The sequence below is a fragment of the Metarhizium robertsii genome, assembly GCF_000187425.2.
Source record: "Metarhizium robertsii ARSEF 23 chromosome Unknown MAA_Scf_2, whole genome shotgun sequence".
Lineage (NCBI taxonomy): Eukaryota > Fungi > Ascomycota > Sordariomycetes > Hypocreales > Clavicipitaceae > Metarhizium > Metarhizium robertsii.
In genome coordinates this window covers 2,633,110-2,649,069 of record NW_011942160.1, presented here as the reverse complement: position 1 = coordinate 2,649,069, position 15,960 = coordinate 2,633,110, and the positions used below count along the sequence as shown (strand labels likewise).

Here is a 15,960-nt window from a genome sequence, read left to right as displayed (position 1 = left end):
ATGCGACTCAGACAACTGGACGTGGCAACGGGGCTGGCTCACACGCCAGTCACTCTCACTCACTCGCTCACCCACAGCCAACGCGACAGGGGTGCAGAATCCACGCCGTGGTCTTGGGTTTTGGAGTGTTCCAAGTAGGTTGTGTTGTAATTCCATCCACACCTTCATCGTCCGCTCAGCTAACAAAACGCCATGCTAGGTCCCTGCGCCCATCCATACATCAACCCCTGATCGTCTGAACCGGGGGCGCACCCAGAGCCCACCGGACCAAACTAGTAGATCCCCTTCTTTTTTCTGGCCTGGTCCTGGTGTGACGGACAAGCTGGGTGCGCACCTCCGGGTCCCCCGATCTGCTTTGCCTTGGCTGGCATTGAAGAAGGAGGTCGTCGCAGTATCTCTGACCCACGGATAAGCGTTCCATATCCCGAGTCTTCTTGTGCACAACCAAGGCAATAATCTTTTTGCAACCTCCCGCGACATATGCCGATCCAGTCAGCAGAGTGACGAGAAGTCGAACCTCCCATTTCGCCTATTCCGATCAACTTCGATAGTTATATCGACCCTTCGCAGCGACGAGATGAGACGCCACTTCAATTTCCAATACTAAAGGGTCGAGGTTCGTGGGATATCGCCCCTGTTACTGCTTGAACACCCCCCTATCTCTTGCTTGTTGTCTCCCCCTCCTTGGTCTCATGCCATACCTTGGTGACCTTGGCTTGTTATCTTCTCGTGTGAACACCGCCATCATTACGCAAGTTGCACAAAATAGAAGGCAGGGCAGTAATTGTGTGCAGAACCTTGGCGGCAGTTGCCACGAGGTCGTGTCTATGTGCCCTGCTCTAACGTCGCCTCGTACAAGACATTGCTTCGCGCCGTATTGAGTCCAGCTTGTGTTGCCGAGTGTGTGCACCAGCCAAACCTTTTCAATTCCTTATCGAGAAGAAAAAAAAAAGTCACCAGGGTTCTAACCGTTACCAAGCAGTATCATACGCTGGACATACATCGTATCTGTAATTGCGTTGGCCGTCACCCCTCGATTTTTACAATAGAGACACTACCGACTTGGTGCAAACGCGCACCGCCGTTCAGTGCCCGATAGCAACCTAGACAAGATAGCGATAGCCAAACCCGCAAAACGAAATACTAGAACCAAAGGACAACTTATAAGCAACATTGACCAATACGGTCATGGTGAGCCCGACTATGGACGCCAACGCCTCCAGGCTGCCATCTGGACTGGTCTCTCCCAGGCATGTGAGGTCAAGGACGCAGAGTATCTCTAGTGACAGACCATCAACCATTGGATATGGTGTGGTTTTGCCACCTGTGTTCATCTCCCCCCCGGCCGCCTTCATTGCCTCCAGTGCCGCTTCTCAAATCATTACCAACGATCATGATAGTCACGCAGATGCCTGGTACGACCAAAACGGCATTGACCCTGCGGCGGAAACTGCAACGGTGTCGGCCTCAGCTCTGCAGCTTGTGAACAGCTTTCTTGACCAACTCTTATTCAACGTCCTTCAAGTTTCAAAGTCTACCGCTCTATCTGCCCTTCGCCCTGCTGTTATTGAAGTCCTGAAGCCGAAACTGGGCAGAGATGTTGTCAGCAACGCCGACGAAGAGTTGCGCGAATACCTTGGAGGCGCAAATGAAGAGGACCAGGAACAGTTCCAAGGACCAAGTTCATCTCGGAATTGGGATGGAGAGCTTGTGTGGAAAAGAACAAGGCTTCGGTGCATGGTTTATTCATCATTGGGGGACATGGAAGAAGAAGACGAAGATGCCTACATGGAAGAAGAGAACCTTGACATCGGGGCGCACGAGCAAATCTCCGATACCATTTCTCCCCCCGTGGCAATTTTCCTTACGTCTGTCATCGAGTATATGGGCGAACTGACTCTGACAGTTGCCGGGCAAGCCGCATATCAACGAGTTCGATCAAAGATTGAAAAAGAGCTCAAGGACGGTGCTCGCAACACGAGTGACCCTGCAGATCGCATTGTGGTTACCGATTTGGACATGGAACGTGTTGCGCTAGACAGAACGTTAGGGCGCCTTTGGCGGGGATGGAAGAAAAGAATGAGAACTCCAGCAAACGACATAGCTGGAAGTCTGTTTCCAAAGGGACCACCGACCCCATGCAAGCCGGGTCAAATGGAAATTGCGCATGATGTTCTTAGCCCCCCTAAATCTGCAACTAGTGACTCGGAGAGTGAGTTTAGGGATTCCCAGGAACATTTCGAGGGCCCTATCATGGAGGATGTACAACCTGTGGACATCCCGCTGCCCCTTGGAGACAACGATGTGGATGAGATTGAGGTTCCGGGTCTTACGCATTATAGCGACGACGAAGGTGACGACGAAGGTGACGACGAAATGGACGACGATGAAGTACAGGTTAGAAAGCGCCCGAAGAGTCTTGTGCTCAGCTCGTCCATGTTTGCGAATGGACTTCCGACCCCGACCAAGTCACAACCGCATACGCCTACTGTACGCAGCAGACAGCGTTCTACGTCACTGCCGACTCCAAGAATCCCTCACTTCCCCCCAAAGACCCACAGACACATCCCACCATCAACCTCAGAGTCTGAAGCGGACCAGGACACTGTAGCCGAGATTGGAATTGCAATGAGTACAGACGGTCATGGGAGTCTTTCAGAGGCAAATGCTGAACCTATTGCTGCTGATGTGCCGGCCAAAAAAGATGTCGATGCACGAAGTCAGAGCTCGGAGTCGGATTATGACGGCACAGAAGAAGTTGCATTTGAAAAAGCTGAAATCATGACTACCTCGCGCATCTCGATGTCTAGCAGCGCTCAGTCCACAGACTCCGATAGTAATGGCAAGGCAACTCCTATGAAGAGGTCGTCTAGTGTGCACTCCGCACGCATCATTGACGTACCTGCGCCGCGTAGTCCTGCACGCTCTCGGCCAACCTCATTAGACGCTACAGAACAGCTTCGTCCGGTTAGAGTGTCCGGCATTGCCAGTGGCTTTGCAAGAACAGCAGCTTCAGATGATCGGTTCAAAGCCACCAGTAACGAAACCCCAATTAAAGCAGCAATTAACGCGCTGCCCCCTCGGTCATCGCACGATAAGAGAAAACCTTCCGCCAGCAACACGGCACCAATCTCCGAACTTGAGGAAGAGGCATCTCAGAATTTCACCAGGGCTGTAAACCAGCCGGACAACTCGGCAGATGCCACGGAGATGGAAGCAGCTGGCAGCACAAGTTCTGCAATGTCACAGCGCAGAAAGGGAATGCTCGTCACTTTAAATACTAAGATTCAATCTTCTTCGAAGTACGAACAGTCACCTGTGAGTGCTAGGACGGTTTCTCTACCAGCAACACCCGCGTCGCCGGACATTGCAAAAGGAAACGCACCGGATCTGCCCAAGAAGGCTTCTGTCCATTCGGGTTGGAACAGCCCCAAGCCTGAAACCAAAAGTCGTCTTTCAATCGAGCGCACGAGAACTCATGAATCAGATGAACTCAGCCTACCAGCGCAACAGCAAAATACCTCCGGCTCTCGCCAAGTTAGCCAAGCTCACACCTCTGTTTCTTCAGTGTCATCTGGGGCGTCCCGTCTTAAGCCGGTGCGAACCTCGGAGGACAGCTCTAGTCGCTCGGAGAGTGTAGCTCGTAACTTCGAAGAGCTCATCCAAAGCAACCAAACGATTACATATACTCTTACTCCTGAGAATATGCGTGACATTGATGTAAGTATCGCAATCGTGCAGTCCCGAAAGAATACATCGCGTTTCCTAGAGACCATGTACTGATACTGTACGTTGCAGGCGAAACGGTCTTTGGATAGTCCGGTCGTAACAAAGTTTGCCCGTCGCAAGAGCGAGGATGCCCGAGCTCATCAATATTCACCCAAGGCGTCCCCAATATTGACTCCTTCGGCCGCGGGCAATTTACCCTCTCCTCGCCTGCCTCCATCTCCTGCCAGTCCCAAGATTGTGGAGAGCAAGGCCATCATCAACCCTGCTGGTCCAGTTCCTCCAGCACCAACCACCATAACGGCGCCCACAGCCCGGGCCAATGGAGCTACAGCTAGAGAGGCGCGCGTTCGATCAGACTCAGTGTCCGATTTCGCCGAATTTATTAAGTCAACGGGACCGGCTGGCGAAACCAAATCGTATACTGTGCCGAAACTTGGATCCCCTCCGCTAAGCTCCGACAAAGGGTATAGGGAATCTCGACGTGCCTCTGCTACCAGCATCGTCAATCGCTTGCGCTACCAGCCTCGCGACGCGACTGTGGATAGCAGGGTCGATAACTCGGATCTCATTGACTTTATTCGACAAGGACCGCCAATAGCCGCAAGCAATCATCGGATCCCTCGTCATGTTGCTCCTTTTCGCACTACAATGGACTCGGATCAGATGTCTGGAGCTGTTGGCGGTAAAGCTATAGACGCAAATATCCCTGACATTCGCAGCAGTCGAACGTCCACAAATGTGACAGAAAGCTCTATGCCATCGATGCAATCATCTGTGAACTCCAAGTCGGCATTGATCAAACACAAAGCTCCGAAAGTTCCAAACAAGCTTTTTGACGATGACGATAATATGATGCCCAAGCCAAAAACCAGGAGGGTACGCGATCCCTATGCTATAGACTTCAGCGACGAAGAGGGGGGAGTGGGCCAGGATGACCATATTTTGGATACACCCAAACTGCCGGTAAAGAAAGAGGAGAGCCTGGCGGAATTCCTACGGAACTATGAGCCACCACCGGAGCCTGTGTCTGCACCAGCCCCCCGATTGCCACGGAAGAAAGCTAGTGCGCCAAGCTTGATTGGGAGGTTTACTCGCGGCGGCAAGGACAAAGAAAAAGAGAAGGACTCAGCATCGATCAAAGGCATGCCAGAGGCACGCTCGGTGAGCCGCGCCAGCAGTGGAAGAGGGTATATCCCCATTCAAGTCAACATACCTCCAGGATACGACAAGTACAATCCCATGAATGGCAATATTGGAGCTAACCGAGCCCGAGGACCGTCAACAACTTCTTCAACTGCGGGTAGGGTTCCGATGAAGAAATTTGAACCTCGCGAGGCGGCCAGCAAGCGAAGTGAGACGGCGGATTTGGCTGCCTTCTTTCGTGACTCGGGACCGCCACTCAACAATTCGCCCATGGTGATTGACCGGAGATCTTCTCAACAAGAAGACAGTGGCGGGTTGACCAAAAGGTTTGGGCGTAAAAAGAAGCCCCTCGCCTTGTAAAGGCTTAACGAAATGTTTTATGACTTGCTTTAAGTTTCTCTTGTCGTGTGGTTTTTTCTTCTTCGTTCCATTGATCCTTTGGGGGGCAGCGGCTTGCATCTTTCGGCGGCACTCTTAGTTTCTACACTCATCCCACGGAAAATATCCTCTTGACTCTGAAGACTACTCAGGCAGTTGCTACAATCTCTGCTACGAGTTTGAAACGCATGTACTGTTGTACTGGAGCGCACAACAATATCTCTACTTATTCTCTGTTACCACTAATCCTATGTCTCATGGACCGAGGCCACAGATTCCGCCCGCCGCCGCATTTATTTAACCCCTCATATGAGTCTTTCTTTACACCCTTGGCTCCCCCATGCCAAATTATGTTTATTTCCTATTTTAATAATACTTTTCTGATGTCATTGATTCTTTTTACGGACTTTGGCTTGCTTGCTGGACAAAATACCCTGATACCAAGATGCGCAGAGATTGGAAGCTGCCCGACGGATGGCAAAGGAAAGGAGGTGGAGATGTGGAAAATCAATCAACATGGGCCTATCTGAATTGGGACTGGAACTCGATTTCTATGGTTTTTTTGACGTATTTGCTTGGCGGAGACAATGTTTGCTCATATTCTTGATATCTTACGACGAGTTTGCTCACGGTGGTGGTGGTAGAATAAATTAGTGTGACGACCTGCTCAGTTGAACGTTCCCTTTATGTGACTCGTGTGCACGCATGTTTGTTCACTTGTGAGTAGAATGTGAATGCAAACATGGATGACCTACCTACACGTGTATATCCTCACGCAATGTGCGTACAAAAAGATGCGAGGGACCGTGTCGTGGAAACGTATAGGCCATTGGCAGCACGTGCATGCTAGAAACATTGCGACGGACAATGTCCACACAGTCAACTACATTCAGAACCGAATGCAGAACCGAATGATGGAAGTCGTCAATTTCAGTATCATATATTGCTTATCATAAGCTCTTGGAACCACCGAGCCCGCAGCCGCGCATGTCAAGGCCAAAAGCATGCCAAAAAAAAAAAGCAACAAGGCCCAAAGCATTATCGAATTTATAGCAGAGAAGAAAAAAAACCTTCGTGTTTCGAGTGCATTCCAATGGAGTTGAAAAATTAAAATAAACGCCCGAGGCGCTGAGTTCTCCAGCCGCTCTCACCGACCAAGGAAGCGTATTGACCCAGCGCCATGCTGAACATCCAGCCCAGATATTAAAGAAACCAAATACTATAACAAGAACAGGGGCGAAAAAGGTAAAAACTAAAAGTGAGCAAGATATCAATAGCTCATCATGTCTGTTGTCAAAATTCCGTGGGGAAAAGTCTGCATGGAGGCCTGCCATGTAGATTCCAGGGGGGCTGTTGAAAGTCACTTGAATCTAGGTCTCTCAAGCAGTTAAAGCAATCAAGCGATTGGGGCATTGTCGACATGTGCTTCAGAATACGGAGAGAATTAAATCTCCATCCGCCCAGCAATATCTTCACTCATCAATCTCTCCGTGTGCATCATATGCGTGTCGTGCTCGTCTCCATCCAGTTCATCGTCATCATCCACCTCTTCCAAGTATTCGTCTTCTGAGTACAAGACTAAATCACCGTCTTCTCCTCTGTTCCAAAAAAGCCCATCATCCATCTGCTCCTCTTCGTCATCGAGGGAATTGACCAGTTCGACATGTCTATCACCGAGCCAGTAGTTGGCTCGTTTCGACGCGCCTTCGGCGTCAGAGTCGATGTTTCTCTTGGCTTGGCCAACTCGCATAGGTCGCAGTGTCGGGCTGGTCGATGAGACAACCGGTACCACACGCACATAGAGGTATGCCACTCTCTTCAACGCCCGATTAAAAAAGAAGTAATGAACTGCCCAAATGGCGCTTTCGTCTTCTTCAAATGGATCCGGGTCGGGTTGATAACTGAATATCGTACACTCATTGAGGCGCATTTCTTTGTCTATCAAGGACCAGCATTGCGTGCCCCACACTGAATTCAAGTCGCTTCCCAGAGAGGAGTCAAAGGATGTCGCTTCGAATCCGGGTCGCACGTTTTGGAGAATGGAATCAAGATTTGCCATCACACGGCGCAAATTCCTTTCACGTTTGAAGTCATTCGGCCGTAACACGTGTGAGAAATCGTAGTGTGGATGGCTGGCATTTAGTGTTGCGATCAGATAGGCAAAAGTCCTCCTACTGGATAGATCTGACAGTGGCCCGAAAGCGCTCGATGTCGAAAATAATTGCATACTCGGTGACGTAGCCAGCATGTGCTCACGATCTGGCGGTGATAGGCTGGCGCCAAGTTTTAGTAAGGCAGCATGCTGTGAGTCGAGATCCTTGTCGATGTTTTTGTATAATTTCTTGTCGGAGCCGGTGGATTTTGTTGTGTACAGGTCGCAGCCACCAGTAACGTTGCAGTCGGGAGTGTTGAAGTTGAGCGCGCTGGTGACGGCTTCGAAATCTTGAACCGGAAGATACTACACATTGGGCACCGTCGCGTTAGTAGAGACAACACTAGGGGACGTCCTCTAGATGATTAGATCTAGATAGGGTCTAGAAGCGCACCTTCATCTTGGCGGTTACGAAACTCTAAGCAGCGCCAGAAGTTGTGCTGAATGCAAGGGTCGCAGGGAATGTTTCAAGAAGATATCCAAGGGAATATTCGAGAGGGGTGATGTCTGAATGTTGCGAAATGCCGGATGAATCGGAGTCGCGATTGTCTGTGGGACAAGGCGGGAGGTGGTGGGTGAATCAATTGTGAGGAGACCACGTAACAAAAGGGCGGAAGGCTCGTGTAATGCCGGGGCCAGATGGTGAAGCTGGGCGGTTGAGCACTTGAGAATCTGCCAAATAGCAATAAATCGCTATGCGATAGTAAAAAAAGCGACTGCGCAATTGTCGAAGTCGCTTGCAGCGATCAAGTGCGGATTGCGGTATGTGTCGTCGGTCGCGTTTCGCAAGCCTAGATGTCACTCCGGAGCCGGCAGACCGGGATGGTGCGCAGTGCTGTATGCCAGGACCCTAGGTGAGTCCAACAGGAAGGGTAGTGTGCCAGACCGAGAAGTCTAGCAACGAGAGCCGGCAGACATGATTAGCGATGAAGAGGTTCGAGGTTTGGAAATGGGTTGGAAGGTGACGATGAAGGGGATGAGAGGCAGCGCATGAAGTGGGGAGGGGGGAAGAGCGAGCGACCGGTGGAAGTAGCTGCAGGTTGGAGCGTGTCGACGTATACCAGTGACAGGACCGTCGAGCACACTTGGCGCCGGGAGACTTGGGATGCGCAAGCGCACTTGTGTGCTGGAGCGCCAAGTGCATGCGAGCGATGGGGAGCGAGCGGCAGCTCCAGCCGGAGCACCGCGAAAGCCAAACCGTCCCAAGGTTTCAATGAAGACATGCATCAACGGGACCAAAACCACCGCTAGCTCGGCACGCGGGCAGGGAATGAACGCATCAATCGGTATGCTCCTCGACATCTCCATTGTCAGGTGGGTTGAGCGCTGCATTTGGTTTGTGGGCGCTGCACCTTCCCCAGTCCTCCTCGCGCGGAATGGCTCACCCGGAACATGGGGCTCCGTTTGTCCACTGCGTGGAACATTGAAACCTCGCCACTCCCACCACACGCTGAGCTGTCGACTGGTCGCCCTTCCTGGAGTCGGCGTGCTTCGGCGCGGTGCGTGGTGCGGCGTGGTGCAATCAGAGGCCCACCATCTCACCGTTTGATTTCATCGATGGCACGCAGCAACAAGCCACCGCCCACTTGCGCACGCCAAGGCAAACCGCAGCAAAAGCACCAGACCAGACGAGCTGCTTGCTAACGACGCCCGCCAGTGGTACTGGGTCTGGAAGAAATGCCTGGTTGCCAACTCTGGACTGTGGCCAACCGACCCCGATGCCGCGCGCCGCCTCCGATGACGAGCTTGCTACCTCCGCTTCCTCCCAACCGCGACTCTGTATATGGGTACGAGTATCGGGGTACTTCGTATCGCTTCATCGCAGGTCGTCATCCGTGTCCTGGATGCACGAACGTGCTTGTTTCTCCTCTACTGACTGCTGCATATGCGATGCCTCGTGGATCGATTCTGCTGGTTAGCCGTCTTGATTGGGCCAATACTCACAACGGCGCCAACTCTTCAATCTCTCAACGAATGGGGAGGCATGATGGTGCCACGGGCCATAGAAGTGACATTTGCTGCGGCAGAAACGGTTCTGTAACATAGTGTTAAAATTCCACCACATCGACTGCTGCATTGTGTGACAAGAATCAAAGAGTAGAACGTGAAATTTTGCTCGGTCATTACTCATTCATACCCAGCTCGCGACATTGGGTGCCCCTGGTGTGGCGATTTGGCTCGTCAAGTTTTGACTAGGTATAATATCCCCAGATGGTTCTCGGTGGACATCCTGCATCGCTGTGACAGTACTTGCCCATCCGGTTTAATGAATGCCAAAGATCGCCCCGAGTATGCCAAGTCTCCCGAGTCGTCAATCTGGGTTTGGATACCTTCCGCTTAGTGGCTGCCTGGGAACTCGTTTCCTCCTGCCACCGAAGCGCTCTCACTATCTCTCGATATTACAGAAGATGGTTTTCCACCCTCAAAGATAAAATACACACAAAGCCAACACGACCCGCGGTTTACCAGTGACAAACCGCCAGTTTATCAACAATGAGCCCATACCCGCGCGTTCCGTAGTGTTGTCTCTCCCCATTGAAGAGATGCCCAGTATTCTCGCCATGTGTCTGTTTCTTGCGACATTCATCTCCGTTCAAATCAGGCCGGCGTCTTCGAGATGCTTCGAAATGTCTATCGAGGCCTGCCAAACTCAAGTGTCAATGTCTTGCATCAGCCACCCCGTGGTAGAGTCAAAATGACTGTTAACATCCTTCACGCTCTTGCTTCTTGCTTCTAACCCAGTATGTGCTAATGTGGTTGCCCCTATTTGACGGCTGTCTAGACATCGTGCTTCGATAAGGTAAAAATGATGACAACTTTTTGGGAGTGTTGTAAGGGAGCCGCTACATCATCGTGTAGAAATGTGTATCACCTCACACTTTTCCAAGGGTTCGAGAGGAAGAGGGAGGTTACATGAGCTTGGTAACTTCATCCTCAACCTAATGATGCGCAAAAAGGAACAGATATCCCGCGTCAGCTGGTTTTGACTCTGGCGACGGCATGCGCGGAGATTGCACGGGGAACAGGGAAAACCTTCTCCGGCAGTGTTGCGAGACGGGGGACGGGGGACGGGGAACACCGGCACTAGGAACGACAAGAACGCGCTAAAACGTACCTCCATATCCTCCAGGGAATCCTGCTGCCCTATACATCGTAAAACATTCTTTTTGCTACTTTCTTGAAGCTCGCCGGCAAGGAGCAGCTCGTCAAGGATATAGTATGCTTTGGTGAAGGAAAAGATGATGTCTAGCTCGCACACGTTGCCATAGTATTTGTCCATTTGTTCGACATAGCGATGGATGATTTCGAGGGTGATCAATTCGTTGTCGTCTGACGAGCATCCAGTGATAAAAAACAACGACGCATATCGGCGGTACACAATCTTTGTTTCTGCAAAGAAAAAAAAATCGGGCGCAACATGTTAGCATACTTGATTGAATGTAAATCACTAAGAGACTGGTGGCACGCACCCTTATACTCGAGAAAGTTGCACATGCGTGTTCGACGGGCGAGGACAAGCTGTGACACATCTTTGACAATCTTGGCCTTGTCCTTGGGAGACAGCGTAGTGAACCACTTGGCGAGGCGCTATGTGACCGGGTTAGTTTTCATCAAAATTCGCCATGCAATACGACACAGAGAAGCCGACGGACCACCTTGCCCTGGCGGGACAGCAGGATGAGATATCTGTGGCCACTGGTCAGTAACTACACAAGAGGAAATCGAACACGGGACAAGAGACGGCGCGCACTGAATAGCCATTATGAGGCGAGCGCACACGCCACCAAGCCTAGCCGGGTGCAAGACGTGTGTATGCCTGAATGTTGGGAGGGAGAGGAAGCGAAGATAAAAAGCGACGAAGGGGTATGACTGTCGAGTTTGTGGTGTGGGTTGTGATGTGGAGGTTCATCTAGCTGGCCGGGTAGTCTAAGCTGGTTGGTGACGAGCCAACTCTTGCTGCATCTAAGGAGCAATAGGAGAGTGGGTGGGGGTGACCTCTGTCGACCAGGTTTTTCCGTGCCGAAGAAGAGGATACGGGAAATGGAAAACGGGGATCGACTAGATCCAAATATGAATAGCATAGTAGCTGGCAGTAGTATTTCATTGTTCTAAATAAGATCTAGTTATGACAGTTTCGTCGCAGTGCCGTGAGACGTCTCTTTTTCTTCTGGAGAGGGCATGCTGGCGGCATTGAATCAATTACGACCAGAAATGTGCAATGCGGCGTCACGGCGTCTCTATGACGGCACATGGCACATGCAGCAGCGGCAAGGGACATGCTGAATTCGGTCAACTACTTTACAGAGTACCTAAGTTTAAGTACTTGAGTACTTAAGTAGGTACTCCGTTCTTGGTCTTGAATATAACTTGCATGTGTACAGCGGCCAGTCACGTCTTGCAGCAAGATTGATCAATCACCTCGTTCATTTCTGCACCGTAACCCTTCCCAAGTCGTATCACGCCTCCCAGAGGATTGCGTATGTCATGCGCTGTGGTTTTTTGCTTTTCAGGCCCTCGGCCACAAACCCGAGAAAAGTCCACCCTCGGATGGTGCCCATCGGGTGAAGAGCCCCTGTGCAGGGCCCTGGCGCCATGAATTAAATCTTCCGCAGCGCAACAAGCGACATTGTCTGAAATGCACAAAGTATGACGGACTGAAACGCGACCGCCGACAAGTCATCAGTTGCTAGTCCCCGCCTAGGCACCCCGCATTATTAATCCAAGCGGAATGACCGTCAGATTCTCACGCGGTCTTACCTTTGTGGCTGCGCCAGTTGCAGCATGGCAGCACGTATTTGAACCGGGGGAAGGGCAAAGAAGATGAAAAAAGTCGTTGATGCCTTGACATCGTCAAAAGCTAAAAACGCCCGCGGGTTTTTCTTGGGGGGTTACTTCGCCAAAGGGCCAGGCGCCATTATTACAACTACACACATCCCAGCTTAAATTTTCCCTTGGTTAGCATATTGACTCCGCTTTTACCGGCGCGGCTCTCTTATTTTTGTCTTTCTCTTGTTCTTCTTGAATCTTGTATCCGTTGACTGAAGTTTCTCGATACGTCCGTCTGTCAATATATCCATTACGCAACGACCTTTTTTTCTTTGTTCTCTTTTTGCACGCAGTCAACAATCTGCCTGCCATGACGAAGCTGGTGCTGTCGACGGGGTATGTGCTTCCTTCAATGTCCCCCCGACTCCCCTCCATGTGCCCGCCGGAATTGGAGGACCCTGCATCTGAGCCATGATGGGCTGGGCTAACCGAATTTTTTTTGCTTTTTTTGTGTCAACAGCAATGTCATGACGTCCGGGCCGTCGATTATTCGGAAGTCGGGCAGCAACAACAGATCCAACCTTGAACTCGTGAATTCGCTCCGCGACAGCTTCTCCGAAGCCAAGCGCGACTATGCCGAGGGCGCGCACCCGAATGGCAACGGGACTGGCAACGGTGTTGCCGATGGCATTCCCAACGGCATCCCCAACGGCATCTCCAATGGAAACGGCAATGGCATCCGCAGCGGCACGTCGACGCCGCCGACGTCCGTTGAACTTTGGACGGAGAGAGACGGCAAAGTCCTGTTCATACCGCGAATCAATTGGCAGGCCGCAGGGCTGCGAGAGGAACCGAACCAATACGAAATCACAGTAAAGATGTTCCTCCTGCCCGGAACATCTGTGGAACAGCGTGTGCAGTATATCGGCGAGGCCTTGGCTCTGGTCAGCAAGGAACTGGGTATTCAAACCATTGATTTGCTGGTCGCGTCGTTCCCCGGCATATCCTTTGAAGGGACGTGCGAGTGGGAGGCCGACAAGAAGAATGCCAACCAGGGCAATCTGGATGAAGAGCTAGCCACGTGGAGGATATTCGAAGAGCTGCACAACCAAGGACTCGCCAAGCGGCTTGGAGTAGCCGAGTTTGGCAGCGAGAAACTGAGCGCATTCGTCAAGCGTGCCTCGGTTCCCCCCGTCGTCGACCAGATCAACCTGCACGATTGTTGCAATGTGCCTCCGCCGCTGAAACAGCTAGCCGCAGTCCATGGCATCGAGCTCAATGTTCACCGCGATTGCACCGACATCCTCCCTCCGGGGACTCTGCGGGAACTCCTTGGTTCGGGACCTCGAGGAGCCAACGTGCTGGCTGATGCGGAGAATGGCGGAGTCGGGCTGCAGGGGAACATTGTGCCACAGTGGGTTGTGCGATACATGGCCTTTGTTCGAGATCGAGGTGTGATTGAAAATAAGGGATATTTTGCCGGGGCAGAGCTTGTTGAGGGATAGAGAGGCAATTCTTTGATTTGATTTGAATCTTGGCAACTTGACGGACCGCCAAACAGAACAGCGTTTTGATACATGCACATCTGGGTGGCTTATTTGCGTTTACAAATATGCACAGTTGGAGGACTACTTGATTTCTGCACCCTTTTTTTCCCTTTTCATTATTATTTCTTGGGATATCTTGGGGGGTGGTGACTTTGCTATAGCGAGCATTACACTCTGCGCCACGGCAGCGCGTTAACGTCCAATACTATAACATGAATTTTATAAAAAGTCGCTTTTTTCTTCTTCTTCATTTTAATTTGCGGCATAACTCGTCAGCCAAGCATGCTGCGTTTCCTTCCTCGCATCCTGACATCCTCGAGCTTTCTCAATACTGTCGCGGCTTGCTTGAAGCAGCCCCTGTATGCATCGAGCAGTTCGCCAAACAGGCACTCGGCGCGCGGGTGTGTGCTGCCAAAAGCCCGTTCAAGAACATACAAGTCGACGGCTCTGTCTTCTTCATGGATTGATCCGCTTGCCAGCCCCAGATCAATAATGACAATCTCTCCGCTGAGCGCATCAACCTGCTCTGCGCTGTCAGACGGTGGGCGCAGCATCATGTTGCTGGTGGTCAAGTCGCCATGGACAATGCCAATCTTGTGCATGTTCCCAATGGCCACACCAATGCGCCGCATCAAGTCTTTTAATCTCGCATCGTTCTCGATGCCAACTGTTCTATTTCCCAGCCGCTCGTTGATGTTGACACGGACCGGCGTTCCCTGAATCCATTCCAGCATCAGCCATCCGGCACTTTCGTCGATGGCGTACACGGCGGGGACGCGAACACCATCCCGTCGGCATTTGGCGAGGATCCGCGCCTCGGACAAAATTCGATGCTTGGTAAGACGCTGATCGAGAATTGGGTGCCGCCAGGGCTTGGGCGGTCGGTATTTCAGTGCGCAGGGCACATCGGGCCGGAGGTATGTAGTTTTGTAAAGACGGCCCTCGGCTCCCTGCGTGATGAGGCATGGAGGGGTAGAGGCGGGGTATTCGAGAATCTTGGGAAGCGGAAACTGGTGAGTCGCGGGTGACTCTGTCGATGAGGCGGCGGTCATGGCAGATGCCGATGGGATGCTGATGAGCCTGGGCTCTATAGGTCTCTGGTCCCAGGTTGTATTGCGGACGACAGTCTATGGTGGCACGTGAGTTTTGGTCGAACAGTAGCAACAACACGAGAGAGAGAAAAAATATCAAGGAGCAGGCGGGCGACGGTCAGACAGTGTGAGTGGCTGTATAATACGCACAGTGGTCTTGGAGTATGTGCAATGCGTCTTGCGGGTCGACGAGCTGGACATTGAGGGGCACGCTGCTTATTTGGCTAGAAATGTGCTTGGAAACTAACGCATTATTTCCTTGCACAAAAACTGGAAGCTCTGAGAGAAACATGGTCGAAGCTTGAGGGCAGGCTGTGAGACCTTCATTTAGTGGCTTCATCAGTGCAACAGGCCTTCAATGTTCTAGTTCAGTTCAGCTATCCAGTTTGCACGAGGAAGCTTCCCCATAACGCCTTTCATAGGAACCCCGTTACTCTTACTCTTTACCAGATGCAGGGTTGGGTCATTCGATAGACTAAGCTGCTATGTATCACCATCATAGGCAATTGGCCGGACAATAGGACTTGGGCTAGTTGCGTTCATGATAATTTCTACTTTGATGAGAGCAGTCTTTAGATGCTAGCTTGATATAGAGTCGGTACTCCATATCTCTTTAGCAATTGAATTTGCACGCAAGGTCACTCGGTAGCCTACGCCAAACACCAGTTCATGCTCCCAACTTCCAAGCCACATAATCAAGGGCGCCCATCTTCAACTGCTGGATGGCAGCCGTCAAGCGCGAGAAGAGCCGCCCTGGACCCACCTCTTTACATGTATATTTCTATTTATGAACGCCCCTCGAAATCGCAGCGCTGTAGCAAAACAACATGCCTGCCGCGTTACAAGTGGGACGCCACTGTCGCCGGCCATGTTTGGAAGATGTCAAGTTTCCTAATCCATCGTGGCGTGAAAGCTGTTCATCCTCCTGACCCTCCCGTCAAGAGGCCTCAGGATGCCTCGCTCCCCTATTTACACAAACTCTGCCACCTCATCTCCTAGGGTGCGTGGTGCCTCGCAGCGTTTAAGTTTACAGAAGCTACTCAAAACATTGCACTTCGTCACCGCAGTTGCCGCCACGCGCATGGCGTTGGCCTCGAGCTGAATCAACATGCGGTTAGGATATACTTTAGCAAGCAGGACTCCGCCTCCACCA

General features: G+C 51.5%; 5 protein-coding genes across 5 annotated transcripts; 2 read left to right on the top strand and 3 right to left on the bottom strand.

The window, feature by feature from the left end:
- Nucleotides 1-1,188: 1,188 nt before the first annotated feature.
- On the top strand, nucleotides 1,189-5,232 carry MAA_05637 (flo11; the record flags this gene model as incomplete). The annotated part of the gene is made up of 2 exons (XM_007823635.1): nucleotides 1,189-3,720; nucleotides 3,799-5,232. The coding sequence occupies 2 exons, from the start codon at nucleotides 1,189-1,191 to the stop codon at nucleotides 5,230-5,232; spliced, it is 3,966 nt and encodes a 1,321-aa protein (XP_007821826.1).
- Nucleotides 5,233-6,694: 1,462 nt separating this feature from the next.
- MAA_05638 (mitogen-activated protein kinase MAF1) lies at nucleotides 6,695-7,802 on the bottom strand (the record flags this gene model as incomplete). Its single annotated transcript, XM_007823636.1, has 2 exons — nucleotides 6,695-7,708; nucleotides 7,797-7,802. The coding sequence occupies 2 exons, from the start codon at nucleotides 7,800-7,802 to the stop codon at nucleotides 6,695-6,697; spliced, it is 1,020 nt and encodes a 339-aa protein (XP_007821827.1).
- A 2,193-nt stretch (nucleotides 7,803-9,995) lies between these two features.
- Nucleotides 9,996-11,164, bottom strand: MAA_05639 (Adaptor protein complex, sigma subunit; the record flags this gene model as incomplete). The annotated part of the gene is made up of 5 exons (XM_007823637.1): nucleotides 9,996-10,043; nucleotides 10,518-10,792; nucleotides 10,873-10,990; nucleotides 11,056-11,089; nucleotides 11,154-11,164. 5 exons carry the CDS (start codon nucleotides 11,162-11,164, stop codon nucleotides 9,996-9,998), a joined length of 486 nt encoding a protein of 161 aa, XP_007821828.1.
- Nucleotides 11,165-12,696: 1,532 nt separating this feature from the next.
- On the top strand, nucleotides 12,697-13,674 carry MAA_05640 (aldo/keto reductase; the record flags this gene model as incomplete). Its single annotated transcript, XM_007823638.1, has 1 exon — nucleotides 12,697-13,674. The coding sequence occupies one exon, from the start codon at nucleotides 12,697-12,699 to the stop codon at nucleotides 13,672-13,674; it is 978 nt and encodes a 325-aa protein (XP_007821829.1).
- A 314-nt stretch (nucleotides 13,675-13,988) lies between these two features.
- MAA_05641 (Tyrosine-protein kinase, active site protein) lies at nucleotides 13,989-14,768 on the bottom strand (the record flags this gene model as incomplete). The annotated part of the gene is made up of 1 exon (XM_007823639.1): nucleotides 13,989-14,768. One exon carries the CDS (start codon nucleotides 14,766-14,768, stop codon nucleotides 13,989-13,991), a length of 780 nt encoding a protein of 259 aa, XP_007821830.1.
- Nucleotides 14,769-15,960: the final 1,192 nt, after the last annotated feature.